We start from the raw sequence: 23,592 nt of genomic DNA, 5'->3' as shown, positions 1-23,592 counted from the left end.
TCAATGTTTCATCAGTTATCAACAAGATTCCAGGAGTCATATATTGTATCTTGCAGAGTTTGCGTACAATAACACCATACACTCTTCTACCAAGGTCACACCTTTCTATTCCTATACTGGCAACCATCCTTGATGGTGTCTCTTGGACATTCCAGTGATCTCATCAAACACTAGTGCAGAGCAACATCTCCACCGACTACAACACCTTCAGTCTGAGTTGTCTTCACATCTTCAGAAAGCTCAAGCCCAACATAAGGCCCATGCAGATCGACATCGTCTTCCGTCTCCATTCAAGGTTGGTGATCGGGTATGCTTGTTACGCCGTCACATAAAGACTACTCGACAATGTGATAAACTAGATTATAAACGCTTGGGTCCATTTGTCATCACGAAGCGGATTAATGATGCAACATTCCGTCTTGATCTTCTTGCAAGTTTGCAGCTTCATCCAGTCTTTCACAGCTCTCTTTTGGAACCTTACCACACCAGCTCGATTCCTAATCATGTCGTGCCGCCACCACCTCCTCTCCAACTTGCTAATGGCCCAGAGTATGAGGTAGCCTCCATTCTTGATTCAAAGATTGTGCACAATAAGTTGTATTATCTAGAATGGACATACAATTCTTCTCAAAACCAATTCGAATCAACACCAGTCTTAAGCTCTCATCGCCTATCTTGCATCCATTCTTATTCTACTTTAATACATTCATTCTTCTCTTATCATTTCATTCCTCTTCTTGTGATCTCTTTATATCTTTCTTCTATCACTTTACCTTCTCTCTTGCTTCTGACATATGGCCCACAAACATTCCTGACCACTAGAATTTTCTGTTCTCCAAATGTTGATTTCTCTCCTAAGAATGTTAAGCCTAAACCTTATCATCTCTACAATACTTTCTCGCAATCTTTGAGATGGTCTGAAATGAAGTACCTAAATCGATCTCGTCCAAAAATATCATCCTTGTTTGAATCTTGACAACCATTTATAGGAATATCACATTGTTGTAAAATACTTAGCATAAAGTACGTGTAGAATGCGTATTCTAACTAGTATAATTGTTTTTTAAAATACTTAGAATATTTATTTTATAGATAAAATATGTTAAATACTTAGAATATGTGTAGAATACTTCTAAAATATGTTAAATACTTCTTAAATTTTAAAATTTTAAAAAAATACACAATTTGAAATGATAAATACTTGTTAAATATCTAGAATATGTCAAATTTTTAGAATACTTCAAATTTTCGAAAACGGAAGTTCTAAAACGTAGAATATCCTACACATCCTTATTATCCTAGTGGTCACCTACATTGTGGTGATATCTTGGCTATCGAAGGACAACTAGAATTCGTTATACCCTAAATAGTTATCTTTGTTCAGTAAATCGACCTTCTTGCAAAGGCTTTGACAAATCCCTAAATTCTTGGTCAATCTTAGCATTAAGGATGGTAACTTTATTTATCGGCTCGAAGTCTTAGATGAACCACTGTGTCCTTTTCTTCTTTGGAAACATGAACCATCTATTTGAATAAGGTGTGTTGAATGTCTCGACAATTCCCATTCTTCACTTTTTATTTCAAAAGTTCTATTACCAATATCTGCCCTCAAAAGGGGATTTGGGATTAAATTCCACAAGACATGAGGTAATGAATATGACCATCGGTTCGTCAAGGTTAGGATTAACACATCCTATTTATTCCCAAGAGAAAGCATTTAAAGCCTTGCGATAATGTTCAAGAAGGAACTCACCCTCACCATCTCAGAGCTTTCCTCACATTTCATAAGTGAAGATGTGACCTATTCCTCCTGGATCTCTTAGATAGGGATCAATTGTTATTTCTTTCATCCATTGCCACCTATCTTTGGGCAAGGGAGCAACCACACGCTTCACCTTCTTGTCCACCATTTTGTATTTCATGTTTACTTTGACCTTATCTGCAACAAAACTTTCCTCATATTCATTGAGAGTGGTGTATAAAGAGACAATGTTCTGTTGGAGTCGTTTGTTTGCGGAAAATACCCTGGTACATCTTGTGATCCATATGTTCCATATGATAATGGGTGCAAGCAACATCCATAGATCTCCAATTGTGTGCCATATTAGCTACTCCACCATCATTGCATGACGATACACGTCTTTTGTTGGCATTCTAGAGATTTCCACATTTCCACAAGAATAAAAATAAATAGGGTCAAGACTAAGTATTTAAATGCACAACAAGTATTAAGCAAACTAATAAAAGTGTCAAGTAAGCAAACGAACCCAAGAGGAAATCAACTATTCCTAAAATATTTTATGTCTCTGTGACCTTGACATTGATTTTGTTTACACAAAAAATAAAAACCCTCTTTTTATTCTAGAGATGCTACTTTAGCATCATTGCATGAGGATGCACATCTTTTATTGGTGTTCTAGAGATTTCAACATTTCCACACACATAAAATAAATAGAGTCAAGACGAAGTATTTAAATGCACAACAATTATTAAATAGACTAATAAAAGTGTCAAGTAAGCAAATGGATCCAAGAGGAAATCAACAATTCCTAAATTTGGCATTGATGTGTACAATTACCTTTAGAAACGATTTCAACCAAATATCTTGTTGATAATGTGATGGTGTGTCTTTACACCCTTTTACTTCTCTACGAAAATAGCCACATTCCTAAACTCATCTACAAAGATGTCGATATATTGATTTTTTACTTTGGCAATGCTTCACAACATAACTAATAATGTTGTGGTGTGTTACGAACTCCAAGAACATTCATGTCCTGCTTCATTACTTTCTTGACTACTTGTAAGTTCACTCTCTTCTTCATCACTTGTACATATGAAGGCATTTGTAACAATGTAAAGGTGAAGATTCATAAAGTATGGATGCGTGAGATTTGATCTTGTGACCTTAGTTGGAAAGTCAAAGGTTTTATGTTTGGCCTATCTTTTTCTTTTTTTGTCCTTAGGGAATATGTAATCACAAAATTAAATACATTGTAAATTGCAATATGTAATACAATTGATAAAGACTTTGACCTTGTAAGTAAGGTCACAAGAGCAAATCTCATGTGATGCATCTGTACTTTATGTATCTTCACATTTACTACCGAAATGGTAACAATTAGGCCTGAACTTTTAACGTTTTTTTTTTTTGTATCCAATTCCATCCTCTTTCACCTAGTACTTTATTGTCACTATTTATAGAGGAAACTATATCATATTCTACAATATACCAAAATATTTAGTCTTCTTCATATTGTGGTGTGCAAGAACAAGACAGGTACATGAACAAGAACAAGAACAGTGGCTTGTCGAAGGAGGGGGAGCATTTGATGGCAGGTTTCAAATGGAAATCCATGGATGATTCTAGTGTGAGGCGAGGGTTACGCCCATAGATTGCTCGAAAAGGGTTGATTTATGCAGCCATCTCGTGTTTGAGGGTCTTGTTGAGGCGTTCGGTGAAGATGGCGTGGGGATGTAAACATCTACGGACACGTAGTTGAGGTGCAACAACGTTGAGGACATCCCAGTGGAATTGTTGGCCTTGATAGTTGGACGGGGCTAATGACGGAAAACGAGCTAGCAATCGGCGAATAGAGATCAATCACTCCTGTGGACTGAGGGCCACCTGGACTTTGTTGGGGTGGGGGACAGGAGGGCTATCGTGTCGAAGGGGGATCAAGGAAAGATCATATGGCGGCGAAGATCAATCGCTCCTGTGGACTGAGGGCCACCTAGACTTGGCGGAGGTGGGGGACAAGAGGGCTATCGTGTTAGAGGAGGATCGAGCAAACTCATGGGACAAGAAGGTAGTGGGCAACCTAAGGTGAGGGGGAAGAGGTGGATGCTTGGATGTGGAGGACTGGTACCCCGCATCTCCACCAATATGTGAAATACACATAAGAGATGCGACCCTCAGTCCACGGGGATGTCCTCACATATTGGTGGAGATGCGGGGTACCAGTCCCCCATGTCTAAGCATCCGCCTCTTCCCCCTCACCTTAGGTTGCCCACTAACTTCTTGTCCCATGAGTTTCCCTGATCCCCCTCTGACATGATAGCCCTCTTGTCCCCCACCTCAACCAAGTCCAAGTGGCCCTTAGTCCACAAGAGTGATTGATCTTTCTTTGCCAAATGATCTTTTCCCCGATCCCCCTCTAACACGATAGCCCTCTTGTCCCCCACCTCCGCCAAGTCCCGGTGGCCCTCAGTCCACAGGAGCGATTGATCTTCATCGCCATATGATCTTTCCTCGATCCCCCTCCTACATGATAGCCCTCCTGTCCCCCACCTCAACAAAGTCCAGGTGGCCCTCAGTCCACAGGAGTGATTGATCTCTATTCGCCGATTGATAGCTCGTTTTTCGTCACTAGCCCCGTCCAACTATCAAGGCCAACAGTTCCATGGGGATGTCCTCAACATCGTTGCAACTCAACTACGTGTCCATAGATGTTTACATCCCCATGCCATCTTCACCGAACACCTCAACAAGACCCTCAAACACGGGATGGCTGCATAAATCAACCCTTTTCGAGCATTCTATGGGCGTAACCCTCGCCTCACACTAGAATCATCCATGGATTTCCATTTGAAACCTGCCATCAAATGTGCCCCCTCCTTCGACAAGCCACTATTCTTGTTCTTGTTCTTGTTCTTGTTCTTGTTCTTGTTCTTGTTCTTGTTCTTGTTCTTGTTCTTGTTCTTGTTCTTGTTCATGTACCTATCTTGTTCTTGTTCATGCCACTCAATCTCTTGTTTCTCACAAGAGGGAAATGTGGTGTGCATGTGTTCCTTTGTGCCACCCTTATAGCTCACCCTTTTTAGGATGCACGTACCCAAGTTGGCCCACCCTTTTAGCACACCCATTTTAGGATGTGTGTGCCCAAAATGACCCACCCTTTTAGCACGCCCTTTTTAGCCAAGCCAACCCAAATGGGTTCCGTTGTATCAACTATAAATTGATTAAGAAGTAAGAAGCTAAGTAGGTTGGTTTTGATCTCTTATGTGCACTTCACAATATACATATGTTTTTTTGTGACTAAGGTTGAGACAAATATCTTTATCATACAAAATCCCCTAGTTTACGTATAATAAATGCCATAAAATTTCGAACTTAAAACATAGAAATTTAAGATCGCTCCTAACTCAAAACATAGAAACAAACTTATTGTTACATTATATTTATGGACTATGATGAATATACATTTATTAAATGAATCTTTTTATTTGGGGCTTCAAAATATAGGCTATAAATCAAGAATGTTGTTGATAAGGATTTCTTTTGCGTCGATAGCATATAAAACTTAACAATATGCATACAATATAAACTCCAACTATGATAAAACCTAAGCCCGCATAGCTCTCAAATAACATAACAGTGCTAGAAGACCTTGTTCCACAATCTCCTGCACCAAGCCATTTATCCTTGAGCTCTTGAAGGCGTCCATTTTCTTCTAGAGATAGAATAGAAATCGACATATCATTGGTTAAAGATGAGTTCTTTTGAAATGCCTGCAAGACAAGTGGGTCCAAATCCCCAAATTCAATTAGTTTTAAGTGTATGTTTTTAATGCATGCATATAGTTCCTTTTTGTGATAAGGTTAGTTAATTATGTTGTTGTAGTGGTAGATAAACCTACTTATGTATGAAGTGACTTCAACTAGTTAACATGATTGAATAATCATAGATTAATCGAACATATTAATAACAATTGATCTATTTAAACCTCACCATGAACGCCTATGGCAAAACCATGTTATGCAAGTTGATTATCTCATGTATAATACAGATATCAAAGATTGTTTAATTTAAGGAGAGGTTGAAATGAGAGATACTTACAAAAGAGAAGCCTCCAAAGTAACCAATGTTTGAATCGACAATCGTGTATTTGCATCCCATGTTGGTAAGGAATGTCTCCAAGTATGGCGATTCATCGATAATTGCCGACACATTACCGGACTTCAATGCGTTATCATAATCTTCCTCCGTAACCAAATTCACTAGTCTATTGGAAGGAATGAAGAGGGTATTTTGAAGGTAATTGAATGTGAACGAGCCTTTTTGGCATCCTATGGAGACTTTACTTCTTTTTAGGTCTGCAAAGTTTCTAATGGTTGGACTTTGTTGTTGTTGTTGTTGTTCTATTAGTATAGATGACAAGCTAGCTGTATAGCTTGATGTAAATATGAGCACAGCAACCAACCAGAAAAGCCTAACTGATTTAGCTAAAAGTGTTGTTTCCTCCTCCCCTACCAAAAGAAGTTCATTTTGTTTTAATGTTAATTGTAAATTGTAAATTGTAAATTGTGTCAGGCTTCCTTAAATTTTTGAGGATATGTTTGGTCCTTCCATGCATTTTTCGAAAGGTTACTTACTATGGGAAAAGAAGAGCGCCATGGATGTAAACCTGTAAATGGGCAATCCAAAGATTCAAGGAATCAAAATTAGAAATTCATTATGTTTTTAGAATATCAATGCAAAAACTCGGAGTAATTAGATGATTTTGAATTAAAGAGATAATTTTAATGTACATCCAACTTAAAGGAACTCTTGGCATCAGTATGGGGATCATGGAGAGGAAGGAAGAGTTATTTATTCATTAGTGCATATGCATGCATGGATAGACACTACCTTCACTAGCATAGTTTTCCATGATGCTAATCTTTAGTGATATATAGTGCCCAAATATAACAATAACTATTAGCTAAGGAGAATTATATTCTTATTACATCAATTAGATAATCATGTGCCTCGAAATTTGGTATCTATACATATTTCAATTTTTCTCTTTTCCAAAAACATTATTTCAATTTTGTTTGTATTTAATACTTTTGCCATGGAATAATACACATCACTTGTTACCAAAACTTCCAAGTGTGAAATCTCATTCTCACCAAATTTTATATTTTGTGTAGTATATTATCATTGAATAATAGTCATGAATTTTGCACAATCATATATGATCATTATAGATTACATAAAAAATAAACTTTTTTACCTTTCCCTAAGAATCAAGAGTTATTGTCAATTACCTACCATACTCTTATTTCACATGCCTTTTCTACAAAATCTCATCAATATTATTGCCAAAAGGCTAGTCTAGAATAAAAAAATACGGGGAACCAAACAATGATCTTGTAACTAGACCAAATAATGTAAAAGAATATAAAAGAATGATCTTGTAACCAGACATTTGGGTTCTATATTTTCTCTTTTCTCAATTTAGGGTTAGAATTAAAGATCTAGGTTTTAGGATATAGAATTTACAGTTTACAATTTAGGGTTCCAGGTTCATGTTTTAGGGCTTGAACATTCTAGACTCAAACTCTCATCATTCATGTTTATCATATGATTATAAATTGTATTTTCCATAATCTTCAAGTGTAGATTAATGTTAATGTTTTTTATACTCTATATTTGGTTACTGGTTTAAACTTTAAATCATTTGAGAAATTAAAGGTTTCGTTTATATAAAGTATCCAATTGATTTCTTAATCAAAATTGTAAGAATAAAGGTGATTTGTTAAAAATATGATTTAAGTGTTCGTTAATAATGAAATATCTTTTGAAAATTGAATGGAAAGTCCTTGATAATTTGGTCTAAACTAAAACTAGACAATGAAACTATGCCTTAATGGCTGAAGGTTTGTAAATCTCTTGAACCGATTGGTTTGACCTTATGTCCATAACCATAAGTTATCATGAGATAGGTTTTCCATAGTTTTCCCGAATCTTATGATGATTATATGAGATAACTATTAAGTGGATTATCACTTGGCCACTTCACATGAAGTAGTAAATTGTGTGAACACACCAATTCTTAGGGTTTCAGCATATATAAGAAGGATAACAATCTTCTTATCAAGGGAGGCTTGGTTTATATTGAGACTATGTTAGTGTGGCTATGGCTCTTATTAGCTAAGCACACACAATCCTCATGGAACCCAAGGTACGGCTCACATCAACATTTGATGGTATGTAGGGACATCAAGGAGATTTCAGTACATTTCATGCCGTCGCTAGTGGGTGGTAGGGTGCTTTTGCACTTATCTTTCCTTTCTTTGGTCTATAATTCCTTATGTTTTACTTAAATAATTAGTTCGACTCTAACATTTGAATTTGGAAATTCCTTTGACAGCTTAGTTTCAATAACACTTGCAGTTTACTATGTTTTGTTATTTGGTAAATTTCAATTTTTTAAAAATGGTTTGGTTTGAAAAGGTTTAAATTTGAGACCCCCAAATTGATCCAAACCAAACTGAATTGTTTCCAATTGTTGTCGTTAAAGACAAATCAATGAATTTCTAGTGAGTCAAACTAATAACTAGTTTTTAATGTAATATATGATGCCCCTAAAAGGGACTTAGAGAACATTCTTGCAAAATATGTGTGTGTGAATTGTGAGTGGGACCACCAAGGATCCAAACCAAGGAAAATGGTATTGTCGATGAAGAGTTGTGGAGTTTACCTTCATTGACTAGCGCATGTGCACTTGTAGGTGCATGCTCAAGGCATGGGCAAAATTTTGACATAATATGGTTTGGCCTAGCAATTAAGTATGCAAGATTATCTAGATGTGTATGTGAGCCAAGTGAAAATGTTTGTGTTTACATTAAGCAGGCACCACAACTTTCACCTTTCACACGAGCAGTTGACGCGAAAACAAATGCCATCTAACATTTCTCATGTTTACTACACATGCCATCTAACAAATCCCAGACACAACTGAGTGTGATACATCTAGCCTTGACCTTGAACCACACCCGCAAAACGCCTTAAAATGGTTAGGAATATGGCACAAGATAGTGGACAAAATAAGGGTACATGTATCATCGATACAAAGTAATTGAGCACGGATGACCACAATCTCTTTTCCACTATTGCTTTCGGCACATGAAGCCTAGTCTAAGTCCAAGATTAAATATCTGCTATGTAGCCAAGCATCATTTTTGTAACAAGAGTAACTGATGAACAACTCATGAACGAATTAAAGAAGCAATGAAATAACACAGAATTCTAGTGCCCCATGGATAAAGAGGAATCTCATCTCTACCACATTCAATTGCAGACTATCATAGACACTCAACTAAACGTGTGTTATCATAGACACTCAGCTTTTACTATTTCTATGAGAAGTAGGAACGGACTATTGAAGCTCACCGGATAGCCCACAAACTCCGCTCATGGATCTAGACCATCATTCCATCAATGAAAATCACTAGATGTATAAATGGTGAGTGCTCCCCCACACACGGTCTACTGTGCAAAGCATAAGGAACACCTAGAAATCTCCCACCCCCTTGCATGATCATGAATGTTGTAACATGGAACTTGCAAGCGCTTAGGAGTTGCCTAGACTAGCAAAATAGATGGAAACTCAGAAGGGATCTTGAGGAGTACATATTAGGTGGTGTTGTTGACATCATCATGTTGTTGGAACACCATCTCTATAGTGCTTGTTTAATGGAAGTCGGAGACCTTCTACCAGGATCGTGGCGAACAATGTGGGAACCAGCAATAGGTGATGATGGAAATCATGGTGGTATTTGCACTTTGATTCAAGAACATCTAGACCAAGGCTAAATACATAATGAATCACTTCTATATGGTAGAGCGCATTTTTGCAAGTTGGCCATCCAAGGGCATCATTGGAATTTCATGAATGTTTACACTTCAAATAACAGAATAAAAAAGGGAAACATTTTGGGAACGTATTCACCTACAAGTAGCGAGTTAAGAGGAGGAGTGGTACATAGGAGGGGAGTTTAATATGATTGAATCCCTTTAGGATAGTTCTAACAACAACCCCAAGGTTCTCCGAGGGGAGCATAAACAATGGGAGAAGTTATGTGCCCCCCTTAACTTGCGCAATATATGGCATTCAAACAACTTCCAATGCAAACGGAACTCTCTTTTATTTTCTCGATTAGATGGGCGGAATAGTGGACCCACCCTATCTCGCATCGCTCGTATCTATGTAGGTGAGGCACTAGAAGTGAAGAGGGATGGTGTCGCATAACTCCAGGCACAGCTTTCTCCGACCATTGCATAGTAATCGATCATTTTCAATTGCACCGAAAGTGGGGCTCATTTCAGCCTTGAATCCTGGATACTATATACACATTTACAAAGGTGAGGGAACAAATCACCACCCAATGGCCATTGCTTGTCAACGACTCATCAATGTCTGACAAAATTCTAGTTAAACTAACTAGAGATTCAAATATATTACATGAGATCATCAAGACTATAAGTAAGGACGATTAAGAAAAGAGATAGAGGATAAAGCGATGACTAATAGCCTTACAATGCGTGTACCGCCACGTCTACCTCAACTCTTTCATCCCTCCCAGATAGGGCTTGTTATAAATTGGAGCATCCTAGAAATTGGAGAATCCTAGACAACCTTTTCTCATTCTGGGAAGAAGTAGCCCTTGCCAAGCATACCAACAACAAGGTAGTTGTGGTGCTCCTAGATTTTGAGAAAACATATGACAGGGTATTGCTAGAATTTTCTAGAAAGTGTGATGGGGAAACTTAGCTTTCAAGAGTCATGGATCAAAAGCATTGTAGGCCTTTATAGGAATGCCAACCGTTGTGTTTCACTAGCAAATGAAAGGGGCCTCTTCTTCCAAATATCGCGATTTGTACAACAAGGATGGCCATTGGCTCCATCCTTATTTTTATTATACATCGAACCACTCTCTAGCTTTCTCAACTTGCAGCATTTAAACCTACGTGGTCTTCTTGTGTTCCACTCTCATCAAAGCCTCCTGGATATAGAATTTGCAGATGACACAACAATCTACATGCAAGAGAACTTGGAAAATCTATAGAAGCTAGAATGTAGATTAGTCGTGTTTTGCAAGAGATCAAACGCCATGATCAATTGGTACAAATCCTATGCAATATGGCTTTCTAATGAAGCACATCTTGCCTAACACCCACATCCTTGTTTCAAGTGGATCAATCAAGGAGCGAGCACCAAATATTTGGGTTTCCAAGTTGGATTCAACATTCTTCCAGAGATGATGATTGCACCAGTTATTCATTCCATTTGACAAAAGTTGATACATTGGACCTTGAAAAAACTCTCACTAGCAAGTTTCATCATAGTGGCAAAGCAGGTATTACTTGCAATAGCATGGTACAACCTCTCATGTTGGACAATCTCCAAGGGAATATACATCAGATTCAATGACTAGTACGCAACAACATTTTGTCTGGTAAGGAAGATCATGTAGGTTGGGTCAAGGTGGCATGGTCTACACTCACATCACCTAAGTCAAGAGGAGGGTTGGGTCTGATTGATCCCCTCCCACAACCCAAAGCCCTACTCACCAAATTTGTGGTGCGAGGACTCCAACAAGGGGATGACTGCGGGAAAATGCTAGTGTGGTTATGTTTCGCTTACTTTAAGCCATGAAAAGGGGCCAATTGGGTCCCCCATACGAGATGGATTCTAAGCATGGACCAAGTTTCTCATGCCAATTGGAGGATAGATTCAGTGCATCCATGTGGAAGACGTGGTGTAACATAAGATGAGGGCACAAATGTGGTCAGCCTAACTCTGAACCTGCCTGGGTCAGTTAACACATCCTATGGAACCCATGTATCAAAGATGAATCTGGTTAACTAATGGGAGCAAGTAAGGGGTTGTCTTGGGGATGCATTGCAGAAGGTCCAAGAAAGAGTATAGAATATTGGAGACGGTTTATGTCATTGCCAATACAAGATCAAGCCAACATACTCCATGGAATGAGGGGCGGATGGACTATAAAATCTGAAATTATGAATGCTCTATTGCTTAGGGAAGCTATTAATCAAAGGAAGACAATGGAGAAGTGAATAGGCTATGAGGAGGAGGGCTCTTTGATCCCAAGAGGTAGGGAAACACCAGATAGGATCAAAGGCCGTGAATTGCGAGACAATGAGACACAAATATTGAATATGGCAATTCGAGAACTCGCATATACTAGTCAATAAATGGATTGTAGATCCCGATTCAATCAAAGTACAACCAGAATGGCACATATATACTCATGAAAACACATGGCTACATAAGGTCAATTTGGACCCTTTGCAATGGACGTGGCGCAATCCTTATATGGGTCAAGGAAGCAAATCCATCCCTTTCTTCCAATTCACAACTTGATTGGGTCTCCACATTCTAACCGCTCAAACACCTGAGGGCCGGGTGTTGCAAACTTATGGCACACATATCATGTTCCTCATACAATTATCACTTAGTTTTGGCAGAAAATCTGGAAACAACAACACGCTAGTTGAATTACCACATTGCTATGGCTATTAATACATAGGTCACTACCGGTTGGAGCGTGGCAACATGGGAACCTTAGCTCTCCTAATTGTGCAACATGTCCAAATGCAACAAAATTAATCTGACACACTATGTTGACCGCCTATTGCAATTATGCCAAGTGCAAAGGCACAATCAAGTGGGGAAATGTATGTTGGTTATCATGGCAGGCCCTAGTTGACAGATACAAACATCAGGAGGAGGGGATGACTTTGGTGATAAAAGCGCAAGAGATTGGGTTCATACGCTTAAACTTATTGTTCAAGTAGCTTAGCTCTTACCCTTTCACTAGGCATTGTTGTTTTAATAATGCTCTTAACTTTCATTTTAGTAACCTTTTCTAGAATTTTGACTTATTGCAAGACTCAATCTTTAGAGACTTTTATTCCTTCAATCTTATTGCAAGACTCAATCTTTAGAGACTTTTATTCCTTCAATCTTATTGCAAGACTCAATCATGACATCTTCAATAAGCCATTGCTCAAGCTTTTCATAAGCTCCTTAAGTGGATGTAGTGGTGGTAAATTCAAAATTTCTTTGCAACTGGCATATAGGTTGATCCCCCATAACACTAAAGAGGTAAAAACCTAACATGTTAGACATGGGCATAGAAAAGGAAAATACTCATTAAAGGGTGGACATGTGACACTTTTTGTATGGGAGTCCCATAACTTCTCATGAAAAATCAAGGATGTGTTGAGGGCAATATATAATTCGGCTCAACATGAGAATAGTGCAAAAAAAGACCACGCTATCTCCATTAGGGGTACTAAGCACATCAAGGTCCAAAGTATAGCACCACACATCAATGTCATTAAAATATCTAGTTGTCTTCAATAATCAAGCCCAAGTTTTCATTATAGGCACAATTAAGTTCATGACTAAGCTTTTATATTTTCATGACTTAGTTGTGTCCTTGTTGGAAAGACAAGGAAAGTTATGGTTCAAATTCAAATTTGATCTAATGAATTTTTTCAATCTTTACTTTCGTTTTGATTTTTCAAATTCTTTTGTTTTTTTCTTATTGTGAATATTTGCTACTCTTTAGTGACTATTGTCTTCTAGTCTTCATTTGTTCTTTCTCCACTTCCCTGACACATTCCTAGTATCTTCCATATCCTCTTTTCTCCATTTCCCACCCTTAGCCAAATCCTACATTATTTATCTCATCTCATCTCCATCCCTATTCTCTTCTACAACTTCATATCAATGGAAGATAGAGTTAAAACTAAAATATCCTAAAGCTCATTAGGTGGGTATTCTAGTTTGTCTACACACTGATACGACATATTGGTAGCCAATGCATTGACGGTCACAAAGAGTGTGTGCTTGCAACATCATTCACAACTACTCTAGAGTTATTGCCCATATTCTGCGAGAATGCTCTAGTAAAGAGTGCACATTCTCAATACATAGCTCATATGCTCTAGCAAAGGGTAGATACTCATTAATCACTCACATACTTTATCAAAGAGTTTGTGCTCCCCTCACACCACATACATGTGGTATGGCATCAAGTATGTGGTCTTTCACAACTCTACACATGATTTAGCATAGAACACATGGGCACCTCATCCTCAATAATACCAACTACTGTCAATGAACCCCAAGCCTTGTTGGCAAAGCGCTTGTAAGTTGTCAACCCATGGCTACTCATTAAGCCAAATGCACAATAATTGAAAATGGCAACAAAGCAAGAAATGAAAATGATGCCCAACTACTACAATGATAGGTGCCCAAATGAGAGCAAAAACCACCAACGTCTTAGGAACACCACCTCACGTCCATCCCCATCTTCTCTTGTAATCAACAATGTACCCGTACATCATCTATCAATCGACCTCCCAACCTCAATATGAATTCCTTCAACACCTCTCTCGACATCATTAGGTCACTAATTATAGTCACCTTAATGACTCCCTCATAACTACACCACCAAAAACTAATGATCAGAGTAGTGACTCCGTTGACTATTCAATATTCCTACATGACCTTAAACACAACCATGTGCAACTTCAAGCTCCTATTTGATCCTTTCTCAAGAATGTGGACATTTGACACCACTATCACACCTAAAACCACCCTTGATGGCACTCTACTCCCAACTCAATAAAGGTAACTATGCACTCTATGAAGACAGGTTCCAATTCTACCCTCTTTCTACAAATGACACTTTAAGACAGTTGTTCATTTAAGAAATTATCTCTAATTATCTAAGGAAGTGTCTCAAGACTAAGACACTAATGCAAGAGATACCAATGTCAAAAACCTAAATATTTAATGACTCAAATGGTGAAGTGGTGCACCTAGTATTCTACACTCATCAGGTTGTGGGGAATGGTAGGTATTTTTTAGACACTTCACTTTAATGATATCACATTGACACTAGTACCAAAATGACAAGGCAACTATAGTGTTGTCACTTTTGGTGCTCTTTTAAGGGTCCTCTTCATTTATTGCTCTTGAGCTTGAGCTTTGCCTTATCCCCCATCTCTCTCTTTCACATTCATTAAGCTTCAAGTCTCTCTCTTAGTTAAAATCTCAAACCCCAAGTTTCCATGTTAGATATTTGAGCTTCTGCTTGTATTGAGTGTGATTGGCTTCCATTATTGCATAAAAGTTGTTCATAGATAGATTACTTCTATTTTATTTAATAAAGTAACTTCTTAGTTATTTATGAGGATGCAAGTTAAATCTTTTCATTAACAAGTTTAATTACCTATATAAGGTGTTAGAGTATGAGAGGGTGGTTAAGGTCTAAATTTTAAGAGTCATTCTGATTTTGTTTGTTTGTCAAGGCTATTTAAGGTCATCAAATACTAAGTTTTTGAAGCGGTCTGAAAAAGTTAATGTAATAATAAGTATTAATTATATTAGTTTGATATAAAGGTAAAATACTTGGTCACATTAATGGCACAATTCTAAACTGGCATGATTTATAATATCAATCAGTCTACTTGGCCATATCTCTTTTCTCTAGCAGGACTACAACCACCTATTTAAGGGAAGAATAAGAGTTCAAAATAGAGAACTACAACATTATCAATGAATGATCACAATAGAAAGAATGCATGAACTAGAGACTATTCGGAGTTGTATGTGAATGAAGTGGTTTCAACAAAGACATATGTTTGAACTAAACTTTGTTGTGATGGGTGCAATATGCAACGGTTATATGTGAGAACTTGCAAGGAGATGAATGCAAGAGGTAAGAAAAGAGTAATGGATATTGGAACTTAGTTATGAACTCATACGTATGTGCTTAAATGTACTCACACCAAAATGTGTGGTGCAATAGCCTTTTAAACACCTCTTCAAATGTGATTACATACAATTGTAGTAGTCACTTATATTTTTAGAGATATCTAATTTTTTAAAATATTATTATCTACATTTAATTTATTAGCGATGTTTGTATGTTAGAGTCTTTACCCCAAAATATCCCTAATGTGCTCCATATTTTGTATGTACGTTAAGTGTATAATACTCATTTGAGCAGAGTCCAATGATTAATTCTTGGCTTTTCCATGAATTTTAAGAGAAAGCCAATTTAAAATGACAAGTGATAGTATAGATACATACTTTTCGTGGGATACTAATAGTGTACCCGGCCTCTAATTTCTTTGTACATGTGTTCCATGAAATGCTCCAATGGTCCAAGATGTTTGACTGGGAAGTGATGTTGTCACTCCTTGATCACCCTCTACTATCTCTCTTTCAGACGTTCACGTACATACACTCCTTAGATGATGAACTTTGTTTTCATATTTCTCACATATAGATTATGTTGCATATAAGCGAATGAACTTGTGTAGCTTAGAATATCATTATCTTGGGGATTGTTTTAAGCGGCCATTCAATGGTTTGTTTAACATGCACACATAGTTAGGGTACCTGATATCTTCTATCATTTTTGTTTGTTCCATGTAGGTAGTCCCTTTTGGATCTCCATGAAGAAATTCCTTTTCAATATCTATATGGTGCATTTCCAAGTTGAGATGTACCAATATTGCAAGAAATAGATGAAGAGACTTGACACTCAACTAGGTGATAAAGTCTCATGATACGCAATGCAAGGAATTTGTCAAGATCCATGAGTTACAATTTGAGCTTTGAATCTAATTGGAGTCATGTGTGTAACACACTTTTTGATAAACAAACATTTGCAATAAACAATTTTGGAGTTAGGTGGTCAGGAGATAAGGGTCCACACCTTGTTCTTTTTATATTAAGTGCATTAATCTCCATTTGCATAACATCTATTCAGGATTCTTTTTTCATGCACTGAAGTGCTTTCTTGAGATCGATGATCGGGGCAATATCTCCATCTTTGTCTTCCTTGTGTACCGCAAATGCCGATATGTTGGATTCAACTTCAGTGATAAATGTTTTTGAGAGGTCTTTCATGATACTTATATGTCATTGAGTAGTTTTACTTTTTTCTTTCATTTTATTTTCTAGCTCATCATCTTCCCTTGAGTTCTAATCCAGAGAAGTATGTGTCCAATATTCATCGTCTTCTTTTGATCAGAGCTGTTACATCTGGTGATCGGGTCTTTGGAGAGACCATCAAGATCCTCTAGTTGTGTTAGGTACTCCACCTTTACTTCTATTGGATTGTGTCGATATGACATTGTATCGGCGGTGTCGGGCTTGCTCCCTATTACCGATTGTTTCCTCGCTCTTCCTCACAACACCACCAATTGATGATGGTGTACAAGCAAAGAAACCTCATTTTTTTGGAACAATCATTAGCCTAAAAGGAAATTGTATCAAGTGGGGGTTCTGAGCAAAAGCATCACCTCTATTGTATGGAAACCAAGAATTGTGTTTGCCCCTTCTTTCCACATCTTCTACCCGGTCGTCTTAACGACCACATCAATCAAGATGCCTAGATTTGGAGGTGAGGGAGACTTGATTGCAACTTTTGGTACTCAATCTCCATGATGAATTTGCTAAAATGTTCTAATGTAGGCCTTTTGGTACTCAACTTTTGGTACCTATTGGGTTAACTTCTTTGGCCATGTGGTTGTTTCAATTTTTTCGGGTGCAGTCCACTTTTGACCTTCGTGTCTAAAAGATGTCCATCATGTGGATGGTATAGGTCCTTGAGCTGTCGTGCAAGTCTATAGATAATATCTACTTGTTTGCTATCTACATTAACTGTAGGATTTCCAAAGCTTCAACCCTTTGCCAAGCGTCACTTTGCATCCATTACAAAAAGACATTTAGCCTTGATGATTTTCTTCCAATTCTAGAACAATTTCTTATTTAGGACATTTAATATAAATATAGGCAATTCTCTAGATTTAGGAATCTTTAGAAATTGAAAGTATAGGAATTCTAAGATAAGATGGGTCTTTTGGAAGTTATTATTCAATTGAAGCAATTAGATGAGGCAATGAATTCTTACCAATTTTTTGGAAGCAAAATAATAAAAAAATTCTTACCAGAAGGATTTTGAGAGGACATCTTTCCAATTTTCAGTGGTTTGACTAGCTTGGCTGAAATGCTCTACGGCGGATATAGAAAGGATGGTGAGAATGAACATTATGACAATTGCACACCAGAGTCCCAAAGAGAATGGGGCTAAAAAGATCCAAAAGCGGATGGTACGCACAGTTTCAAATGGCACAGCCATTTTAAGGACCGATTGTACATATGGTTGTGTAAAATCGACTAGTTTTAACCGCTCACTAGTTATTGTCAAATCGGCAACGACCCCATCAGCATCCTTTGATCATGTATGAAACATGCATAATTAATGTAAAAATGAGTAAAACTATTACATTAAAGCATAATTAAGCAAAAAACTTATTTATCCAAAATTGAGGTCATGTAAATATTAGTATCAAAGTAGTTGAAATTCCGAGTCATATTAATAATCATGAGTTTGAGGAAACACAATTTGTAAAGTTTGGTGTTGATAGAGACGAACGAGATTATGAATTCTAACTTTTAGTTCATTGCCACACACCCTAGAATCAAATAATTCACATATATTTCTTTGCATCAAAATTTTAATGCATTACGTCTGACTTTGTTCTCTTCTATTGTGCATCATCAAGCTCTATAGATATTTTGTCTTCACATGTTAACTTACCTTGAGGTAGATTATTCCTTGTCCTAGGGAATTGACTACCATTTCACCGACCATTTACCTTCATGTCAATGATAATCCATGCCAAGACTATACACATAATTTGTCCAATCATCTATAGCACACTCTCAATTACACTAGGTTTAATCAAGACTTAAAATAGGATAATAAACAATCAAATCAAGTAAGAACTATGCTTTAGTTTAGATTACTACGAGTGGATTTGATGAAATAAGTTATGCACAATGCCACATATACGACAAATCTCCTCTTTATGTAATGAACGTCTACATTGGTAAATATGTGAAAATAATATGGAGCAATTGAAGAATGTTACTCTCATTGTAGGGTATTAATATTTTAGTGCACGTGTAGGTCGACTTTGAAATCTTAGTTTCCAATGTGATCCTTAGATTGATGACCAATGTGAAGCTCATTCAAAATGTTTAACCTTGTCGAAGCCAATAATGAAAAAGCCATCATCAATTGATGGTGATGAGGTAAAGAGGCAATATTACAAATGCAAAACACAAGAAAAAAATGTAATTTTTTAAACTCCAATAAAAGTTAAGCTTATATCGAAAACTCAAGAGCAAAAAGGAAGATACCATCAATTAATTCTCTTTAAGCATAGAGACAACTCAAGAGAAAAGATGAAGATATAATCAATAAATTCATTGATAAAGACATGGAAATTTATATGCATAGATTTATATGCACAATATAATAATGCATACGACATTGACTATTGAAACACCATATGATGAATGTTTGTTTATTAAAGAGGCTAATGGACGTAGCCACATATTGATCATGATAGAAATGTTGTAAGGGTATAACACAATTATTAATGCATAGCTCCATAAGTAAGTTAGATGTCAATTGAAAATTGATAAGGGTTTCTCGAAGTACTTCTTGATCAACAGAAGGTCAAGCAAGGATATCCACTCATTGTTCTATGCATTGATAAACTAAAAGAAACAATAAACATTTTTGAAAAAAAAAGAAATAATAAACAAAGTTGCAAAGAAGAAGAATTAAATGGCCCAAAACTCATGCAATAGCTTTATTTTATATTTCTATCAGTCAAAGATGTTATCTTATTCTTAGATAATGTGGTTGATATATAACACTTACTTTCAAGGTATTTTGTCTACTCAACGAGCTAAATTTTTTGAGGACAAAACAAAAATGATGGAAATAAAAGCATTATAAGGGTTAAAACCACATTGCCTAAAGGTCTTCCAAGATTGGGTACACCCCCAAGAGGAAATGATCATGGATATTTGGTTCTCGATTATCAACTGCCTACAAGGGCAGTTGGACGAGATTTGCGGCCACTTTGACAATGTGCTCACTGCCTACTTATGCTTTTGGCAAAAATGGAAGAACACACAGATGGTGACGCAAGAAGGAAATGGCTCGAGGTGGAACCACCAGCCCCCACGCTGGATGTGTCCTACTCACCTTCCATCCTCCCTTCGTGTCGGTCATTAACTCTAGATACCTACTTACATTAAGTATAAAGTAAGAGAGGATATGTACGTTATCTGATATTCTTGAACTCGGCAGGGGTGTTTCCCCGACTTATATACTTGTATCTTAAATCTCTCCTAAATAATGGGAAAGTAGCTCCTTTCTTGGAAAAAAAGGAGTGGTGAAAAGCTTCTAGTATCTTAACATTAATATCCTATGAACCCAAATATATGTTATGTGCCTAGACTTTAACCCACATAGAATCATTATTACATATTTGAGACTAAACACAATCAAAGTGTTATTAAAGATAGAAACAAATATTGATGTTATTAAAGGCTACGGTGGTCCAAGTGTTATTATATGGAGTAATAGGGGGGGTGGCATCAGCTCACATTGTGCATGGAATGAAATAGAGAAAATTTAAATTGTTCTTTGTGAAGATAATTGGGAGTTAAATGCGCAACATCCTCTCCTAAAATGGTATAATGATGTTACGTAGATAATTGGGGGTTGAAATAAACACTCAACCTACAAAGGTGTTAGTCATACAAAGAGTATAGAAGTAAATCACAAATGTCAAGATATGCCTATTCACAAATTTTGCTTGGAACATAGGATGCAGGGTAGCAAAATTAAAATGGCATCTCATTAAATTGTCAGAACTTGATTATTATACTGTAAAAATTAACCCTCACCTAAGTGGTCTAAACAACTTACAATATATTGTACGACATCTATAGAAAATACTAGTTCCTAACTGTTTATTGAAGGAAAAGCTGTTCCAAATGAATCAATACTTTTTCTTGCAAAGAGATGCAAAAAAGAAGGAAACCTGGCTTGTGCGAAGCAATTATATAACCTTCTTATAAAAATGGTTTGTTAGCAGACATCACGATTGCAAATCAAATGATAGACATTACAACTATACAATTGGAAGTGGTTATGACTTGAATGTCTTTGTGCGCAATGCTCTTATAGACATGTATTGCAAGTGCAAAGACACTGAAAATGCAAGGAGATTATGAAGGGACGTGAGATGCATGTTGAGATTCAAAGAATGGGGTTGTTGGATGACACATTTTTCTTGGATATGTCGGACATGAATAAGATTGGCTAGAAAGATTATTTATCTTTACCTAGGAAGATTGGCTTCAGTCATTCGACATGGCTACACAATATTCATTGTAATATTGGATTATCTTGTATATTGTCTCTGGCCCATTTAATTTTAATACCAATGGAGGATAGCTTTTTATAATAATAAAAAGGAAACAATTAGTTCCTAAGCCATTTAGGGTCGTGTAGCCAAAACATAGTTCCTTATAGTTGTCTAAAATCTTCGATTTTAAGTTTTCGTAATGTTTGCAATTCCCGATATTCACCCTCAAAGTGGATTAGTTTTTGTTCCATGAAGCTTTGTCATATTTCCTAGGGAAAAATGCCATTTCCTTTAAGTTTCTTTCTTTACATTGCCCAAGTAGCACAACTTTAGCATTTCATGGTCTTTTGTGTCTTCTCAATCACTTATTCATGCATGCATGCACATGTTTCTGTGCAACCCACACACAATCTAGTTATATGTAGCATAGAAAATAAGCCAACTCATTGATTTATAACATTTGGTCTGATAATAATTCATTATCATTTATCACAAGGTAAGTTAAGATGAAAGTTTATCATAAGTAGTACCTGAGAGACTAGCTTATCCACAAGGTCCTGATAGCTTGGGTTAGTGACGCCGTCACCATATCCAAGAAGTGTATAGTTAACCTTGTAACTAAGTTTGTTAATACATGCTTGGAAGACATCGATGGCAAATCCAGAGAAATTGACACTTGAAGTAGGTGTGATAGGTATCTCCGAGGATTGCCATTGCAAATATTCTTGAAATCCTAGTTTCAAGGGAACTAGAATCTTCAAGTTGGTATTATCATCTGCAACAATGGGCAAAGGTGTGATGATGGAAATTATGAATACAACCGAGGCCAATAGTAAGGCATACTTCATGGAATAAGATTGTGACCAACAATTGGGATAAGTGACTGGACAAGAAGATTTAGTGGTGCAATACATAATGGAGGATAGGGATGATATAGAGTAATGTTTGGTGAGGTGTGACCATTCAACTCTAGTTCTTAGGGGGGAGGGGGGAATGGGGTGCAAAGCATAATGAAAAGAACAAGCGCAAAGATTGGAGGCATTCTGTCAAGGGTTGGGATAAAATACTCTCAATGAACATTTATATCCTTTTCATTGTTATCTACTCGTTGAGTTGGTTCATTAAAGTAAAAGTAAGTTGAAATTTTCAAAGGGATTCGATTTTAGATTCATTGCCTTGCTATTGAATATTTATTTATTGACTTAAATATTTAGTCACATCTCATATGAATGAATGTTCGACGCATATATGCTATAGTCAACTTTCTATAGGCTCTAGTGTTTTATTCATTGACCATCTATGATGAGTTCTTAGATCTTTCTTTCTTTATTGTATTCGTTTATTTTGAGTTCTCATTTCTTTATTTGTTTATTCATGGCGAGATTATATAGACATTGACCTTAGTGGTATAGTTACTTTTACTTGAGGAAATGAATCCAACCAAGAATTTCAAAGTTGGATGGAAGAATATTCAATAGACACATGTTTTCGTTAATTGTACCCAAAACTTGGTACTCTATTGTTATTGTTTGCTCACATTCTTATTTAGTGGCAAACATTTCGAAATTCCTATATAAGGATCCATGCAATATACTAGGTAGGCCATTAGGAGACAAAAGGGGTATATGCAAGAAATTCCTCATTTCATTTACGGCTTTGAACAGGCATGGTGAGGCACAAATAGTACACGTATATTAAAACAGAACATGTAAAATGCACAAAACCAACAATATTATATTTCTCACTATAACCAAATAACCTGTTTAACAAGTTAAAAACAAAACGTAAACCTTCCCATAACTGCTTTTACATTTTTATTGATACAATTGTGTTTGTGGGGAAAGTTGTATCTCTCTAATAAATTTTAAAATATATATGTTTTTGCATGTTCTAGTATTTTTTTATCACATCATGACTAACAACCATATGTTTTGTGTAAAAGTATAATAAAATGGTCAAGGCTTGATCCAAATGTAATTTCCATTTATATTATATTCAGCACATGATGTTGTTGGACAAGCTCATGGGCCCATGGCAAGTCATTGACATATATTCGCCATTTATTTAATTGAAAATCACAGATAATAATTCATGACTACATATAGTCTTCATATTTGATAGGACTAAAGTCTCCTTTATAAAATCAACTATTTAGTTATATCCTATAGAACTAAAGTCTCCTTTAGGATGTATAAAGGTAATGCTTCATAATTGTGTCTAGTTTGATATGGTCCATATCTTTCCATTCGTAATCATCTCCATGTTCAACGTATTTTATCGTTTTGTATTCACATTATAACTTGTTAAGGCAAACATATTTTATTGTCAGCTCAACTTAATGACGTAATAGTAACATAAAACATTATATGACTGCATTTTACTATTATAATTTACTTGAACCAAAGTGTGTACAAAAATTTACAATATTTGATTTTGAGTCATTTTCTCTAGCTTAGTTCTTGAGAGCATTGAACTATTATTTAAAGCATACAATAAATGGAGAATGTAGTGTTCACAACAATTATGTGCTATGC

The 23,592-nt window shown here is 36.5% G+C and overlaps 1 protein-coding gene across 1 annotated transcript; it reads right to left on the bottom strand.

The window, feature by feature from the left end:
* Positions 1-5,155: 5,155 nt before the first annotated feature.
* On the bottom strand, positions 5,156-22,083 carry LOC147867576 (glutamate receptor 3.1-like). The gene is made up of 5 exons (XM_087315355.1): positions 21,589-22,083; positions 17,771-18,054; positions 6,376-6,407; positions 5,840-6,249; positions 5,156-5,511 (listed from the first exon to the last, which is right to left on the bottom strand). The coding sequence occupies exons 1-5, from the start codon at positions 21,970-21,972 to the stop codon at positions 5,254-5,256; spliced, it is 1,368 nt and encodes a 455-aa protein (XP_087171481.1). The 5' UTR covers positions 21,973-22,083; the 3' UTR covers positions 5,156-5,253.
* Positions 22,084-23,592: the final 1,509 nt, after the last annotated feature.

Source organism: Azolla caroliniana, unplaced genomic scaffold, assembly GCF_043228905.1.
Source record: "Azolla caroliniana isolate FFs.n. ecotype wild unplaced genomic scaffold, voAzoCaro1.0.p SCAF_2, whole genome shotgun sequence".
In the NCBI taxonomy this organism is placed as follows: domain Eukaryota; kingdom Viridiplantae; phylum Streptophyta; class Polypodiopsida; order Salviniales; family Salviniaceae; genus Azolla; species Azolla caroliniana.
This window is presented reverse-complemented; position numbering and strand designations above follow the sequence as displayed.